The sequence below is a fragment of the Apodemus sylvaticus genome, chromosome 2 (assembly GCF_947179515.1).
Source record: "Apodemus sylvaticus chromosome 2, mApoSyl1.1, whole genome shotgun sequence".
In the NCBI taxonomy this organism is placed as follows: domain Eukaryota; kingdom Metazoa; phylum Chordata; class Mammalia; order Rodentia; family Muridae; genus Apodemus; species Apodemus sylvaticus.
The window spans coordinates 139,817,569-139,833,759 of NC_067473.1; the positions used below are offsets into that span (position 1 = coordinate 139,817,569).

A 16,191-nucleotide genomic window follows, 5' to 3' on the forward strand; every position below is an offset into this window, starting at 1 on the left:
GGAAGCAGAGAGGGAGCTTCTGTGACCACACCTCTCCTATGAAACCCATTCAGCTATGAATCTGCTGGTGGCTAAGACTCACATCTCAACACTGCCACATCAGGAACCAGGCATACTGTGAGCCTTTAGAGACCTTTAAGATTCTGAATATGGATAGTATTAACTTCAATAAGTGGACGAATTAGAGGGAGAAGCAGACAAATCCAGGAGGAGGACACACTCTGGGTGTACGCCATGCGTTTCTCTAACGCTGCGGGAGATTTATTTAGTTATTCCTTGGAACTTGCTGGTGATCAAAATGAAGAGAGATAGTTCCAAATCCCAGTGGTTCTCCATGAGAATTTGACATGTGGAAATCCTTCTTCCCGTTGGGCTGTAATAGACAAAATTCATATTTCAGCAAGGATGAAGTCCAAGAATAAATTACACCCAGATGTTTCATGTGTTGAAAGCCAGATTAGAATCCTTGCTTAATGTTCCTGTTCATTTCCAGGATAGCCATCCCTGGAGGGGTTAAAACAGTGTTGGTCACTTCCATACGGAGCTGTCCTTCTGATGTTTACAGCTGCTCTCTGTTTAATCCTTAGAAAACTTAAGTGTGTTAGATACTGTGGTGCTTTGTGTTCTCCCACGGAGAGAGCATGTTTACTTTGGACGTGATCTGCATGGTTACCCAGTGTTCCTGAGATCCAGTTCATCTGGTTGATAGCAAAGAATTACATTCATTGTGGTCTTAGGACTGTGGTCCAGGAGGCATCAAATCCAGCAGCCCCCTGAGAGCACTGTCAATGTTTATGAGATGATAGCTGTTTCTATAGTTTAATCCACAAGCGAGCTGGCTAATTGTATCTTGTTCGTCAAGAGTTGTGGTTGGCGTGGCCAAGGTCACACTGCCTTACAGGAAAGGGGTCAGATAGTCTCATGAAGCTAGGCAGAGACTTCCCAAAATCTGTTACAAAACCTACTGAATCTCCTCCCAAGAGTTGCAGGCCAGCCCAGTGTTCGAGGTCAGCCTATACCTGTGTGTGCATGCAAAGACAGCTGAGTTCAAAAGTTGAACTGTGGACATGTGTGACTCCTGGCCTAACAAGTCCTCACAATTTCAGTTTTAGTGCCTGGATCAATGCTAATCTGTTTTGATTCTGTCCCTGGCAGACGTCATAAAGGTGTGTGATTTCACCCTAAATCTCTCCCTGCATGCTGTCAAACAATGCTGTGTCCTGTGTATAGGGACCGACAAATGAGTGGGTGCCCAGCCCAGCTGATTGACAGATTCGGGTGTCAGTTTCTCGATGCGTTTAGATAGAGAAACCATCTTATACAATCCCCGTTTTCCCTTTAGTTGTGGTCCTTTCTGGAAAGAGTTAGCGTTTAAAACACGGAGTGATGGCCGCCTGCTCTTTCTTTTACAAACAGATCTTCAAGCTGTTGCAGGCCCCCTTCACAGACTGCGGGGATGGCCCAATGCTTCGGCTGGAGGAGCTGGGGGACCAGCGCCATGCTCCTTTCAGACATATTTGCCGACTCTGCTACAGGGTCCTGCGACACTCACAGCAAGACTACAGGAAGAACCAGGTGGGGATTAGGTTGGACAGGAAGTGATTGTTGGTTTCCTCCCTGAAGTTCACATGCCCAACTCATATGAGTTTTACCTGTTAGTGTACCTTTGCATTTGATGGACAGAGAATAGTGCACTGATAAATTTGCCCGTAAAAAGGAAAGCGATGCTTGGCAAGCCTGGGAAGAACATGTATCACAGAATCCCTGAGGAAGATACTACAGAAGCATCACACAGTACCTTGTAAACAGTTATACATGTAATTTTTTCAGATGTCAGTTTTAAAAAATAAAAAATATATATATAATATTTTTTTAAAAATATCTTATAAAGTATAAGAAGTACTGAGAAATCCCTCTTGTGAACATATTTCAATGAGATTTCTATTTTTGAGATTGATACTACATTTATAGTATATGTATATGGGGTTGCATGTGTGCATAGTATATGTGCATGTATGTGTGAGTGTGCGATCCATGTCTGTGGATGTCAGGGCAGACATAAGGTGTCCTGCTCTACTACCCTCTTGCTTGTTCCTCTGAGATAGGGTGTCTTATTGAACCTGGAGCTATGCTGGGAACTTTTCCAACCCTATTTTAAATATAAATCAGTAGATTAAAACTGTTGTTGTACATTGAAAATATCCACATGTAGATTATAAGGCTTTGCTTGCCGACATTGTGTGGTGGGTGTGGTAAAGGCTCAAGGATCTGAGCGCCCCTCCCCCGCCATTCCCTGAGGTAGAGAAGGCTGAAGATGCCCAGGGCCCTTTGCCCGTTGAGCCGCAGGTCTCAGGCTCTGCCACTAGTTTTTCTAACGTTTAACTTTCTCACACCATCTTTTCATCTGTTGATGTGTTTCCTTCCCTAAAAGGAGTACATAGCCAAGCAGTTTGGCTTCATGCAGAAGCAGATCGGCTATGACGTGCTGGCCGAGGACACCATCACTGCCCTGCTCCACAATAACCGGAAGCTCCTGGAGAAGCACATTACTGCGGCAGAGATTGACACGTTTGTCAGCCTGGTGCGAAAGAACAGGGAGCCCAGGTGAGGCACCAGAGAGGACTCAAGAGGAGGCCTCAGGGCAGCTAAATGATGGACTGTAACTGTCCTGGTGGTGTGGACTAGGCCTCCTGTCCTGGCCGCATTCAGTTTCCAGTGGCCCTGTGACGTGTAGAGGCCGGATCACCATCCTGGACCCCTTCCTGTCACCCCAACTTCAGCGTTGACCAGCTGCCCACCTCTCCTTTCTCCCCAACTTTCACTCCCTCATGTGCTAAATGAGCATGGGTAAATACCCGTGAACATGGCACGCGGTAAAGGACATTTGATTTTGCTCACTCACTGTTTAGGCCTTGTGGCTCTCAGAACTCCTGCCCATGTTGCCACCGTGTCCTTTATTATGTTCGGTTGTCTCCTGGATGCTTTCCTGTGTCTGGGTGCAGTCTTCCTACCCTCTCATGCCACACATCTGCCCCATTCCTTTTAACCCTTCCCTGTCTCTCCCCACTTTCCTTTCCCTGAGATTTCAGGTGACGTGGGAAGCAGTTCACAGTACAGTGTCATCAGTGCTGCTGTAAACATGGCCACTGTTACCTCTCCACAGCATCTCCTGAGGCCAGTCTTTATGCAGCTTCACATATAATCCTCAGGAAACCCCTTAGAAAACATCGACTATGTCTTTCCTGACAGAGAAGGAAACTGGCATAGCCAGGTTGAGGAGTGTCTCCCAGTGATGGTCCACAGCAGTGGACAGCGCGTTTGTCACAGGCAGCTTCAGGCCAGGCCCTTCTGGTCCCAGTGCTTTCTTTCCCTGTCTTCTGCTGATGAGAACTTCCCCGTCCTGCTCCTCCTTCTCTTCTGGGCAATCCTGTCACCTCTTCATTAGCCTCAGTTATTTTTCTTCTGCTGCTTAATTATTTTTTTCATTCTTTGCTTTCTTCTTTTCAGCTACCATATCTGAACTTCCTGTGGTCACTGCCATCAAAATGTGCAGCGTGCCTAACTTCTCTTGAGAAGGCAATGTAGGACTTGTCTGTGCGAGGAAGAGTCAGGCTTCCTCTGCCTGGCATGTGTATAACACCCTGCTTGCTGTCTTTCTGGTTAGGTTCTTGGATTACCTCTCTGACCTCTGTGTATCCATGAACAAGTCAATCCCTGTGACCCAGGAACTCATCTGTAAAGCTGTGCTGAATCCCACCAATGCTGACATCCTGATTGAGACCAAGTGAGTGCCATCTAGGGACATACACTAACCGTGGGATGTGTTGGATATGAAATGGCTGTATGTGCTCATGGGGAATATGTACTCCCTCTTCAGAGTTTGTCTATGTTGGTTTTGGTAGCATTTCAGTTTTGTTTCACAGTCTTTGCTTAAAAGAACTGTTGAGCTTGCGTTGACCTTGCTTTTCATGTGACCTCTGTACTTACTCTGTATACTCTAAAATTGTGTAAATCCACCAGAGAGCATTTCACACACACAGTTTAAAGAGTCGATGAGCCATTGAAGTTCTATCATTTATTAAAAAATAAAGGATGCAGGGCTGGAGAGGTGGCTCAGTGGTTAAGAGCACTGACTGCTCTTTCAGAGGTCCTGAGTTCAATTCCCAGCAACCATATGGTAGCTGACAACCATCCGTGATGGGATCTGATGACTCTGATGCCCTCTTCTGGTGTGTCTGAAGATAGCAACAATGTACTCATAGACATAAAATAAATAAAACTTTAAAAAAAGATGCTAACAAATATTGTGTTAATATTAATTCAGTGTTGGGAGGAGTTGTAGATTATCATTGTTTAAAAGTTTGATGGGCTGGTGAGGTGGCTCAGAGAGTGGAGGTTATCTGTTGCTGAGCCTTACAGCCTAGTTCAGTTCCCTGGAAACTCATGGTGAGAGGAGAGAACTGATTCCCACAAGTTGTCCACTGACGTCTACACATTGTAGCACATAACAAATAAAAATGTAGGAAAAGTGTTTAAGTAGTGCTTATTACATATTCTATTATAATTATTATATATAAATACTATATTACAGTTGTGGTGGATACTAATCATAATTACTATTATTACTCTTTTGGTAATAGTAGATACTTACTTTTATTATTAAGATATTAAAGAACATTTTCTCTGGTGACTATACTGAAGCAGTGTAGACTGTTTTTAAAAGAATTAAGGTATAATTTAGGGGTACAGTTTTTTCTTAGTTGTAACTTAATTTGGGGACTTGTGTTAATGCAAAGTGCCTCAACCTTGGCACTGTGACATTGGGGATAGATGACTTCATGGCAAAAAATATCCTGTTACTGTAGAATGTTTGCAGAAGTGTCCCTAGATTGTGGCTGCATAGTCCTTGTAGCATTTCCCGGCATTGTGACAACCAAAATGTTACCCCTACTGCCACATGTCTACCTGGAGGAAAGATTGTGCTAGTTGAGAATTCCCAAGTTAAAGCACATGAAGACCACAGATTCTTCGTGGCTCTGCCTCTAGGAGAGAGAAAGCACAAAGTGGCTTTCTGTGTGTCTCCCGGCTGGAACGGAAATAAGACTTTGAAGGATTTCATAAAAGCTGAGCTCCATCTCCTGTTCTTTTTTTCACAGGTTGGTTCTTTCTCGTTTTGAGTTTGAAGGCGTTTCTACTGGAGAGAATGCGCTTGAAGCCGGGGAAGATGAGGAGGAGGTGTGGCTGTTCTGGAGGGACAGCAGCAAGGAGATCCGTAGTAAGAGTGTTAGGGAATTGGCGCAAGATGCTAAAGAGGGGCAGAAGGAGGACAGGGACATCCTCAGCTACTACAGGTGAGTGGGAGGCATGCTGGGCCTGGGCTAAGAGGCTTCGCAGCACAGCACTTGGGAGCAGATGGTTTCCTTGTTGGTCACTCTAAGGCAGTGGTTCTCAATCTGTGGGGGTGAAAGAAACCTTTCCTGGGGTCACCTAAGACCATCAGAACCCATACTTCAATTCATAACAGTAGCAAATGGTTGGGGGTCACCATGACAGGAGGAACTATATTAAAGGGTTGGAGCATTAGGAATGTTGAAAACCACTGCTCTAAGTAATAATGTGGTGTCCTGCAGTAAGATTGTCCGACAGAAAGTCAGATGTGTGCTTTGTGAATATTAAGTAGAAGACACCACGGACTCATAGTCTAGTGTTGTCTTTGTCCATGCCGTAAGAAGGGCCAGAGCGAGCCTCAGCCTCTGTTACTTGATCCATAAACAGTAAAGCCTGTATATAGTGCAGGCAGTAGCATGCAGCTGTGGGCTCATGCTGTATCTGGTCAAATCCTGATCTCTTTGCTTAATTAACCTTTCTCCTTTGGCTGAGTTTTCCCTTGTCTTTCAGAGTCCTTATCTTTAAAATAGGGATAATAGTGCCAGTCTTCTAGAATATTTACAGAAACGGAACATATCTCTCTATATATGTGCACACACCTGTGTTTTCAGAATTTATCCCTGTTCATGTATGCAAATCTATGATAAAAGGCAGGGGTTTGCAGTAACACACACCATGTAGCCCTACTCTAAAAATTCTGAAATTGAAATATAGAACTGTTAGAACCCCAAGCATGACGTTCAAAAGGAATCAGATTCTGGAGCATTTTAGATTTTCAGATTAGCAGAACTCAACTGAGAAACTAGTACCCAAAATGTTGGTCTGGTGCGTTTCCAATGCAGGGATGATTGGTGTGTGCTTTCAGTTCTGTCCTAAAACCACAGAGGTACTCTGGCTGTCACCCTCCAGCTGCTGTCATTCCTGGGATGTCCCCTGTTTGCTTGCAGACGTCATTGTATGTCCCCACTGTCCATCTCTCTTGACCTCCTTAGTTCCTAGTCTTTGTCCCAGCTCGAAGGCCCTTAGCCTTGCCACATGAAACAATGAAAAGGAAAGAAAAGGAAAGGAAGTTAACTACTAAATACTTCTGGAAAAAAAGGGAAGACAGCTTAGTACTTCTGGTATTTCCTAACAAGATAAATGAAACTTTGTAGTTAAAGTGCCTTTTCTGACTCCTATATTCTAAACTCTTCTATTTATACACATGGTCATCTTTTATTATTGAATGTCAATGTTTTTAGAGTTTTATGTACTGCCTGCATGTATGTCCATGCATTACTACATGGATGCTCACTGCCGTGTAGATCAGAAGAGGGCATTGGATCTCTTGGAACTAAAGTTATGGGTGGTTGTGAGCCACCATGTAGAAGCTGGGCCCTGCACCTAGGTCTCCTGTGGGAACAAGTACTTATAACTGCTGAGCCACCTCCACAGCAACTCCTTGTGTTTATACTATATTACACGTGCATGTGTGTATACATTTTCTACTGCTCAGATTTTGTAAATGATACCTTATAACAGATACCATTCTGAAGCGCTCCTTAGCATTGTTTCTGAAATACATATGAAAATATAACTTCAGTGTTAATACGGCTAGGTAAACCCTTTCTATAATTTTGACTGCTGTATGCCTTTCGTGTGCTAATATGTCACTTTTTGTTGACATTTGGCATTCCATCATCTGCCACAGTTGAGTTCTTCATGTGAGGATACATCCTCAATGTTGTGTACATGTGTATCTACTCCCTGTGAAGAGATGGGTTGATGGAAACTTGTATTTTTAACTTTAGTAAGCAGTACTACATTGCATGATTCCATCTACATTTTTACCAGTAGTAACTTTGATGACATAAAACACTAAAAACATTGTAGAATTTTAGTTATGCTTTATATGGTATGTGTTTTTGTATATTTGACATTTTTCTGCATGGCCTTTGGTGTACTGTATGAAATACAGAGGGTGTAGAGGGAAAGTGGGGAACAGAAAGATAATCATTTCAGGCTTTGTCATTTTTCTCTATAAGCTAAAGATGGTGAATGTAATCACATGACATGATTGCTTTAACATAGCTGGACACAGCCAGGCGGTGGTGGCGCACACCTGTAATCCCAGCACTCTGGGACGCAGAGGCAGGCAGATTTCTGAGTTCGAGGCCAGCCTGGTCTACATAGTTCCAGGACAGCCAGGGCTATACAGAGAAACCCTGTTTCGAAAAAAAACCAAATCCAAAAAACCAAAATATAGATAAATAAATAAGTAAAAAAAATATTAAAAAACTATAGCTAGACACATGTATGACTAGTGATGCTGACCCTTACTCTGACATATTATGAACTTCTCTTCCATCTCCTTAGTTCAGAATCCAAAATTGTGTGTATAATAGTCATTTAGCGATGTTGGTATATAAGTGTGATGGCCATATGTCACTTCTATAAACCCCAACCGAGTAAATGATTTCTTGAGCACGAGCCTTCTGTTGATTTTCCTCAGGTATCAGCTGAACCTCTTTGCAAGGATGTGTCTGGACCGCCAGTACCTGGCCATCAATGAAATATCCGGGCAACTGGATGTTGATCTCATTCTCCGATGCATGTCTGATGAGAACCTCCCCTACGACCTCAGGGCATCCTTTTGCCGCCTCATGCTTCACATGCATGTGGACCGAGATCCCCAGGAGCAGGTGACTCCTGTGAAATATGCCCGTCTGTGGTCAGAAATTCCCTCCGAGATCGCCATTGATGAGTAAGTTTGGGTCCAGCTCCTGAAGAGATCTTATGTCACTTTAAAACCCCGTGATTTTAATGTTCTGTGCAGCAGCAGAGAAGCCACAGAGGTGACCTAGTGAAATCATAAGAGAAAGAAGAACCTTTTTCCTTTAGTATTTAAGTAGAATTGTATAGCTAGTAAATGCTGTTTAATTCCTCAAGAAAATAAGGTGCCAGGGTGCATTTTTACTGTCTCTTGTTTATTTCTTTCCTTTTGGAAATATCTAAATTTGTACTTTGTCCCAAGACTGGAGAATATTAGTGAAGACTCTAGAAAACTACCTCACTATACTGGGGAAAGACAGACAGTAAACATGATGAGGTAGATTTGTAAGCATACATGCTAGGAAGGAAACAGAAGTCTGGGTCAGGTTAGGGGATGCTTTCTTTGAAGGCTAAGCAGCCTAACAGCCTACCTGGAAAGAGCTTGATGTTTCCCTTCTCTCTCTCTGTCTCTTCCTCTCAGCTATGACAGCAGTGGAGCATCCAAAGATGAAATTAAAGAGAGGTTTGCACAGACGATGGAGTTTGTGGAGGAATACCTAAGAGATGTGGTTTGTCAAAGATTCCCTTTCTCTGATAAGGAGAAAAATAAGCTCACATTTGAGGTAAGGCATAGCGAAATGCTCTGTGAAATTTTGTTATCAGTGCTCATTTTTCTGTGGAGTACGTAGAAAGTATCTTAATCCTTGGCTATTGTATCACAGTGCTCTCTCAATTTGAAACACAAAAGGAATTTGGTTCGGATTCCTTTCCACAAAATAGAAGAGTTACCAGTCACTTAGCTTCATAGAAACACAGAAGGTGAATCATGCAAATGGAGAGTCACAGGGCTTCTGCACTTTTTGTTGAATGTGTTAGGAGATAAAGGGCATGCTTGGGATGTCATAGTGTCATCAGGAGGAACATACATTTTGTTAACTTTTGCATTAAATAATTTCCAAGACAACCATCACTCTTTAGGCATGATATTTTGGAGACATGAAGTACCCTTATCTGTGTTCCTAATGGCTATGATCTGGTATATTCTTGGGAAGTCAGAATATCAGTTGATGAGGCCCACTGCTTTGTGATCTAGTCATCAAGGTGGATGGGTAGGGTTGCAAGCTTTCATTTCTTAGTTTTCCTAATTGTGAATCGAAATAAAATTTTATCAGAAATAGAAATCCAGATGTATGCCTTCTCTGGCCATAGAGAAGGGCCCAGTCTATCGTGATTAGCTAGTGAGTATCAAGTGGAACTCGAGAGCACTGGTCACTGAATCCTAATTTCTTCTTCTTTTAAATGCAATAGGTTGTGAACTTAGCCAGGAATCTCATATACTTTGGCTTCTACAACTTTTCTGACCTTCTCCGATTAACCAAGATCCTCTTGGCAATCTTAGACTGTGTCCATGTGACCACTATCTTCCCCATTAGCAAGATGACAAAAGGAGAAGAGAATAAAGGTAACAATGATGAGGAGAAGCTGAAGAGTGAGTATCTGAAGTGTCTGTGCTGACAGATGCCCTCCCAGCCTGTGCTGTCTCATCCATACCATGCCTTACCATGTGACATCCTGTCCTGTCCTTGTCTGTTCTCACCATTGGGAACATACCAATAGAAGTGAAGTCTGGAAGCGTTCCCTTAAGTCCAGTGCCCATCACTGATGGTCATTCTCGGCAATTTGTTCTTCCCTTGCATCTGTCTAGAAATTTTCCTTGTGTCTTACTGAATAGTTTGAAAGTTACCTTGTGCTTTGTCCATTTCATCCTCCAAAGTCCATGCTCTGCCATCTGTTCTCCATGCTTCTGAGACACTTGAGGATGATACTCCTATATGATGAACTAAAGTGCAAGCTTACATCTTGATATTCCTTTTCACTTGTGAATAGAAAAATCCTCGTTTATGTTTATTTCATGCTGTATTTGTGGGGTGAGAACAGGCATAGAATAACCATGATGTGTCATATGCTTAGCTGGTTTTCTATAGCTAGGATGAAAAAGGCATTTGACTTGGTTCTCCTTATTTGCCAAGTACTGCATGATACCATTTGACATGCATTATACCAGTGAGTTCTGCTATAGAGCTCATTTCTGTATGAGGACACCAAGACTCAGAGGTGAGCAGCAGTTAGAAGCAGTGGTTTTTGTGTCCTGCTAACTTAATTCCTATTCTGTGAACAATCACAAGCCCATGTCCTTGGTGCAGAGTCGAACTTGGTGATGGAATTAGTAAAGAAACAACACCTGGAGATGTCAAAACTGTGATGTTTGCTAATCTCAAGTCTTAAATTTTCAATGCTTTATTAACATTTCTGGGTTCCTTGGGTCAAGAGAATGTATCTGAACAGGGATGTGTTAAATAGTTTGCCTTAAAAAGCCCATACCCCAATCAGATTCTTCAGGCTCTCTCCAAAGTTGTCATGACCATGGTTTGACTTGGCCTTTTCTAGGCAGTAACGTAATGAGATCTATCCATGGAGTTGGGGAGCTCATGACCCAGGTGGTGCTTCGGGGAGGAGGCTTTTTGCCCATGACCCCCATGGCTGCTGCCCCTGAAGGAAATGTGAAGCAGGCAGAGCCAGAGAAAGAGGACATCATGGTCATGGACACCAAGTTGAAGATCATTGAAATACTCCAGGTATGGTGCAAGGAACAAGATACTCACGTGATCTCTGTTTCATATCTCCCCTCTTTGCTCTGATAGCGGCCCAAGGTGTCCTGGGGAAAAAATTGCAAAAATGTTAGCTCATCCCTATGTATCATTTCAGAATTGCTCCCTTTAATTCTTTGTTGCCATCTCCAGCCCTTCCCCATCATGGCTATATCTATTCTGCCGTCCCAGAACTTCTTCAGTTCCCTTAGCTTCACATCACGGCTGCTTTCCCTTTCTCTGACCAAGCCTTTGCCTAGAGTTCACTCACTGTACCTAGAGTCACTCCAGGACTCTATTAGCATTGCAAAGCCTTCTTCCTCCTCCTCCTCCTCCTCCTCCTCCTCCTCCTCCTCCTCCTCCTCCTCCTCCTCCTCCTCCTCTTCCTCCTCTTCTTTCTCTTCTTCCTCCTCCTCTCCTTCTTTCCCCCCTCCTGTTCCTTTTGTTTCTCTATTTTCTACCGTTTATATCCACTTACCTATTCACCTGTGAGTGTTAGTTGATACTAACTCCACACCACCTCCCTTTTAGCACTTGGGAGCCAGCAAGGAACAAAATCCATTAAAGTTCTGATCTTACAAAGCTTTGTTTTGACAGGGAGCATAGGCACACAGCATCCAGAAATCAATGCTGAGTTGTTAAAACATAAGGATGAGTCAGCTGGGATCTGAAACGATCAATGAATGGTTAAAGGAACTCAGATGCTTTTCCAGAAGACCTGGGTTCGATTCCCAGAACCCATATGCTGGCTTACAACCATCTCTGACTACAGTTCTAGGAAGCTGGATGGGTTTTTTTTCAAGCCAGGAATGCAAGTAGTACACAGACAAGCATGCACACAAAAGGCCCATACATACATACATAATAAAAATTAATTCTCAGTTTTAAAAAAGAAGGGTCAGCTGTTTTGGAGGACACCCTAAGCTAAGATAAAGGTTTTTTTTTGTGTGTGTGTGTTGTGAGAGAAGACCTCTGTAATAGAAAATAGTTTCCACACACACAGATGCAGTGCGCTGCCCATGGCCATACTTTGGAAGTCTTAGGATTTAGAGAATGCAAAGAGTCTGAAGTAGGGACAAGTTTGGAAATAGCTTGTTTTCAAGAGGAAAAGGGAGATGGTAAACCAGCTTGAATCAGTCAATACCCATTGCCATCTCTTTCTCAGTTAGACCATTAAGTGACAGCCGATACATCATGCCTACCACGTGTCTACTCTTACAACTTAGCTAATGTGAGTCTTTCTGCTGAGGAACATCTTTGGGGCTGAAAATGCCTTGCATGGAGCAGAAAGAGAGCATCATCACAAGCTGTTGGGAGTTAGAGATGTAGTGAGGCCAAGAGTCTCCAGCTGACTTTCCCCCTCCACTCACAAGGACTTGGCTCGCTCTGAGAATTATTAGTCTGTCCTCTTTAACATGATTGTTTCCATCTGCCATGCCAATTGCTGTATTCTACAACTTAAAAAATATTCAAACAAAAGGAAGCCTGCCTTCCTCACTAATAACTGCTCATTGCCCATCTTCCAGCCTTTCTGTGTATCTTCCCAGCCTCCAGTCAGCCTCTGGGTGTCCTTTAAATCTAGCTAAACTGACACCTAGATGTAACAACTCTAGTTGGTTTTGCATAGTACTGAATTTGAGGTTCTGGGAAGATACCAAACCGGATGTGCAGCAGTTACTGGGAACGGGGAGTAAGAGCTTGGAGACAGGTCAAACATCTGTCTCCATGTGGGATCAGTGACAGCTTGCAATTGGGTAAGATCACCCAGAGGGCCAAGCAGAAGCTAGGAAAGAGGAAGGAGAGTTGTCAGTAGGATGCCTAAACGATGCAGCTGGCTAGCTCTTCTTTTGGGTTCTTGCTGTAATCGTTTGGAAAGTGTTTTAAGGAGTATAGGGATGGGGAATATAGGAAGTTAACAAAACAAGAGCCCAGAGTGCCTATACCTATCCTAAGGAGACAATCAGAAATATAAATGAAGCTAATTCTTGGAACTAAAAGCAAAATTTCTGTCAGTACATTTCAGTTCAAAGCCATCTTCATCTCTGGTTAGGCCCAGAGTTGGCTTTCAGTCTTTGCTGAAATATAGTCCTGTTTTGTAAAGGATGGAGGTATGAGAGATGTATTATTCTGGGTATTAATTCCAGATGCCAAAGTCTATACCGGAAGCTAAGGTGTCATGGACAGACAGGATGTGCCCCTTAGAAGTCTGTTGTTGTTAAAACGACTGTTGAAACCTAAGACAAATATTTGACTCAGTGCTTAAGGTAATTGATGCAGCTGATACCAGGCCGTGCCAGAGTGCAGCAGCTTGGCAAAGTGTAAAAGATGGCCTATTAATGTAACCAACGTGTTTCCATTTCTCCTTGATTCTTTAGTTTATTTTGAATGTGAGATTGGATTATAGGATCTCCTGCCTCCTGTGTATATTTAAGCGGGAGTTTGATGAAAGCAATTCCCAGTCATCAGAAACATCCTCTGGAAACAGCAGCCAAGAAGGGCCAAGTAACGTGCCAGGTGAGTGAGGCCAGCATGGGATTCAGCCATAGAGCGGACCTGGGTGTAAGGCCACTTTGGGCTCAAAGACTGAGGATTGCAGTATTTTAAAGGCTCTTTGACCAAGAGTATATTGAGGGGACACACACACACACACACACACACACACACACTGCAAAAGAAAAACAAAACAAAAAGCCAGGCAGTGGTGGTACTCGCCTTTAATCCCAGCACTTGGGAGGCAGAGGCAAGCGGATTTCTGGGTTCAAGGCCAGCCTGATCTATAGAGTAAGTTCCAGGACAGCCAGGGCTACACAGAGAAACCCTGTCTCAAAAACAAAAACAAACAAACAAACAAACAAAAAACATTGCTTCTGGGGGTACATTTTTAGGGACTGAAGACACCTGAGTTTTATAGTGTTGGAGTTTCCTATAAAGCAACTCAAAACCAACACAATGCCAAAAATATTCTCCACCAGCAACTTTTGTTCTGTATTTGAAGTTCAACTCAGCCATAGACACCGGAGAAGGCTAAGGGAAAGACGGTGGTAATTGTGATTCCCAGACAGCACAAGTATTTTTTGGAGTGAGGCTATCACTCTTCTTTAGAAACAAAAACATGACAAGTGTGAGGGTCATCTGGGCTAGCCTGGGGCCATGGCTTTGTAGGTTATGACGGGCAGATTTGAGGGCCGCATGAGCGCATTGCTTTTGAAGCACATCAGGCTAAGGCTGGCAGAAACACGTTGTCAGTCCTTGTTGTGTCTAACCTCGTGTATTGTCGCCCTGCAGGCGCTCTCGACTTTGAACACATTGAAGAACAAGCAGAGGGCATCTTTGGAGGAAGGCAAGTGTGCTTTCAGTGTCTCTTTGTGTGGTAGTTCAGAGTGCGGACGGCAGTTCTTCTTTGATTCTCACAGGGTTTTTTCTTGAGCATATTACTCAGGTCCTTGTACTGCTCTGTTTGGAATTACTAAGTCGTAGAACTAAGGTGGTGCACTGTGTGTGCATGTATTTCCTACCTAGGACAGGTGTGTGTGTGTGTGTGTGTGTGTGTGTGTGTGTGGTGTCCTGCCTAGGACACAAAAAGATTTAAGATGTCCTAACATGTATAGATTTGCAAGGGTATTTTCACATGATGTGGGTCAAAAGAGTAGAGAAAGAGGGGTCACATCAGGTAGAGGTTACTAATATCATTAACTTCCTCCACTGTTAGCCAAGCTATCCCACAACAGCAAAAATAAATAACAAAGAATACCAACAGCAGCAAAAGGTTAAAAAAAAAATACAATGTATTCTTTAATCATTCCTAATGGGAATGCCTCCTAATATCCCAGACCTTAGTTTTAACATAAAACATTATTAGTATAAACTCCTATATCTACAGTAAATATTCTAAGGACACAGTGATTATAACCAGCATACTTGATTTCATAACACACATCTCTAAAAGTCTTAAGAATTCGAACACCAAGTATTTCTCACAGCTGTCTGGTTGCATGAAGCCCTGCTGAGCGGTTCTAAGTTACTGTTGAGTCTGCCGTGCATCTGATGTGATGCGGTAACTGGGAATGGTACGCACTGGCTGTTTGGCTCATATTCCTGGTGCTGATAAAGGCATATACATAAAGCTAAGGTTTCAACCTTGCTCCACACGGTCAGTTTGTGCTTCTTCACGAGCAATGGCTGATTCCCAGAACATATGTTGCAAGAAGACAAGCCAACAGAAAGCAAGTGCTTTTGAGATATTTCTAGTGCAGACTAGATATTTACAAAGCTGGTTTTATTTTATTACCAGGTGGTTTAATAAATGCTAAGCTATAGCATTTTAAACAAGGAGCTTAGAAGGCGCACATTTGTTGTAGATGTTGGCGCACAGATGAAGCCCAGTGGAAGTGAGGTCTCCACATCTTACAATGTTAGTCCTGTTGGCTTAGGGAATTAAAACATCATCGTTGTCTCCTCTTCTAACAGTGGAGCTGAGGGTAAAACATGATTGGTTTATAAAAAAAGAAGCCGCTGAGAATGAGGTCCCATTGGATGGAGTCGTGTTTGAACTGTAGTGCAGCTCTGTCGGGCTCACGGGCGTGATCCTGGGCCTGTAGTTTTACTTGGTCTCTTTTTCTTCTTCCCTGTGTTTCTGTAGTGAAGAGAACACACCTCTGGACTTGGACGACCATGGTGGCAGAACCTTCCTCAGGGTCCTTCTCCACCTCACAATGCATGACTACCCTCCCCTGGTGTCTGGGGCCCTGCAGCTCCTCTTTCGGCATTTCAGCCAGAGGCAGGAGGTCCTTCAGGCCTTCAAACAGGTACTTCCTGTGGACCAGCGTGGCCATTGTGTATCAGAAAGCTCTTGGGTGCTAGGTGCAGTAAAAGGGTTATACTCTCTCTCTCTCTCTCTCTCTCTCTCTCTCTCTCTCTCTGTGTGTGTGTGTGTGTGTGTGTGTTTGTTTGTTTGTTTTAAGGTTCATGTAACTAAGATATTGTATTCATTAAGGTTCAACTGCTGGTTACTAGCCAAGATGTGGACAACTACAAACAGATCAAGCAGGACTTGGACCAACTAAGGTCCATTGTGGAGAAGTCTGAGCTCTGGGTATACAAAGGCCAAGGTCCCGATGAGCCTATGGACGGAGCCTCTGGTGAAAATGAGCATAAGAAAACTGAGGTAGGTGCACCCCAAATTAGGTCTCAAAGTGTCTTTCCTGCTTCTTGAACCAGGGCAGCATCCTCTTCTAGTCTTAGATATAAACATAGATGATAGGATGGTTGCTATCAAGAGATGCTTGCTAAGTAGCCAGGGCAACAGCTATTCTCCTAGAAATTTAGCCACAAAATCAAAGTTTAGATGTGTTTCTGGGCAACCGTGGAGAGATTTAGTTGAGTGAAATAGCACTGGATTTCCTTC

General features: G+C 43.3%; 1 protein-coding gene across 9 annotated transcripts in view; it reads left to right on the forward strand.

Moving 5' to 3' along the window:
* The window catches only part of Itpr1 (inositol 1,4,5-trisphosphate receptor type 1), a 331,083-nt gene that overhangs the window by 159,901 nt on the left and 154,991 nt on the right, over positions 1-16,191 (forward strand). For 5 of the 9 annotated variants that reach the window (XM_052174461.1, XM_052174469.1, XM_052174462.1 and 2 more), the window contains 12 exons: positions 1,417-1,575; positions 2,432-2,604; positions 3,665-3,784; positions 5,157-5,351; positions 7,880-8,131; positions 8,621-8,762; positions 9,448-9,628; positions 10,588-10,775; positions 13,163-13,301; positions 14,073-14,127; positions 15,427-15,592; positions 15,781-15,951. In XM_052174461.1, the coding sequence (XP_052030421.1) occupies positions 1,417-1,575; positions 2,432-2,604; positions 3,665-3,784; positions 5,157-5,351; positions 7,880-8,131; positions 8,621-8,762; positions 9,448-9,628; positions 10,588-10,775; positions 13,163-13,301; positions 14,073-14,127; positions 15,427-15,592; positions 15,781-15,951 (1,941 nt within the window). The remainder of the gene's footprint in view (positions 1-1,416; positions 1,576-2,431; positions 2,605-3,664; positions 3,785-5,156; positions 5,352-7,879; positions 8,132-8,620; positions 8,763-9,447; positions 9,629-10,587; positions 10,776-13,162; positions 13,302-14,072; positions 14,128-15,426; positions 15,593-15,780; positions 15,952-16,191) is intronic. The other 4 variants (XM_052174463.1, XM_052174466.1, XM_052174467.1 and 1 more) reach the window with 1 other exon arrangement.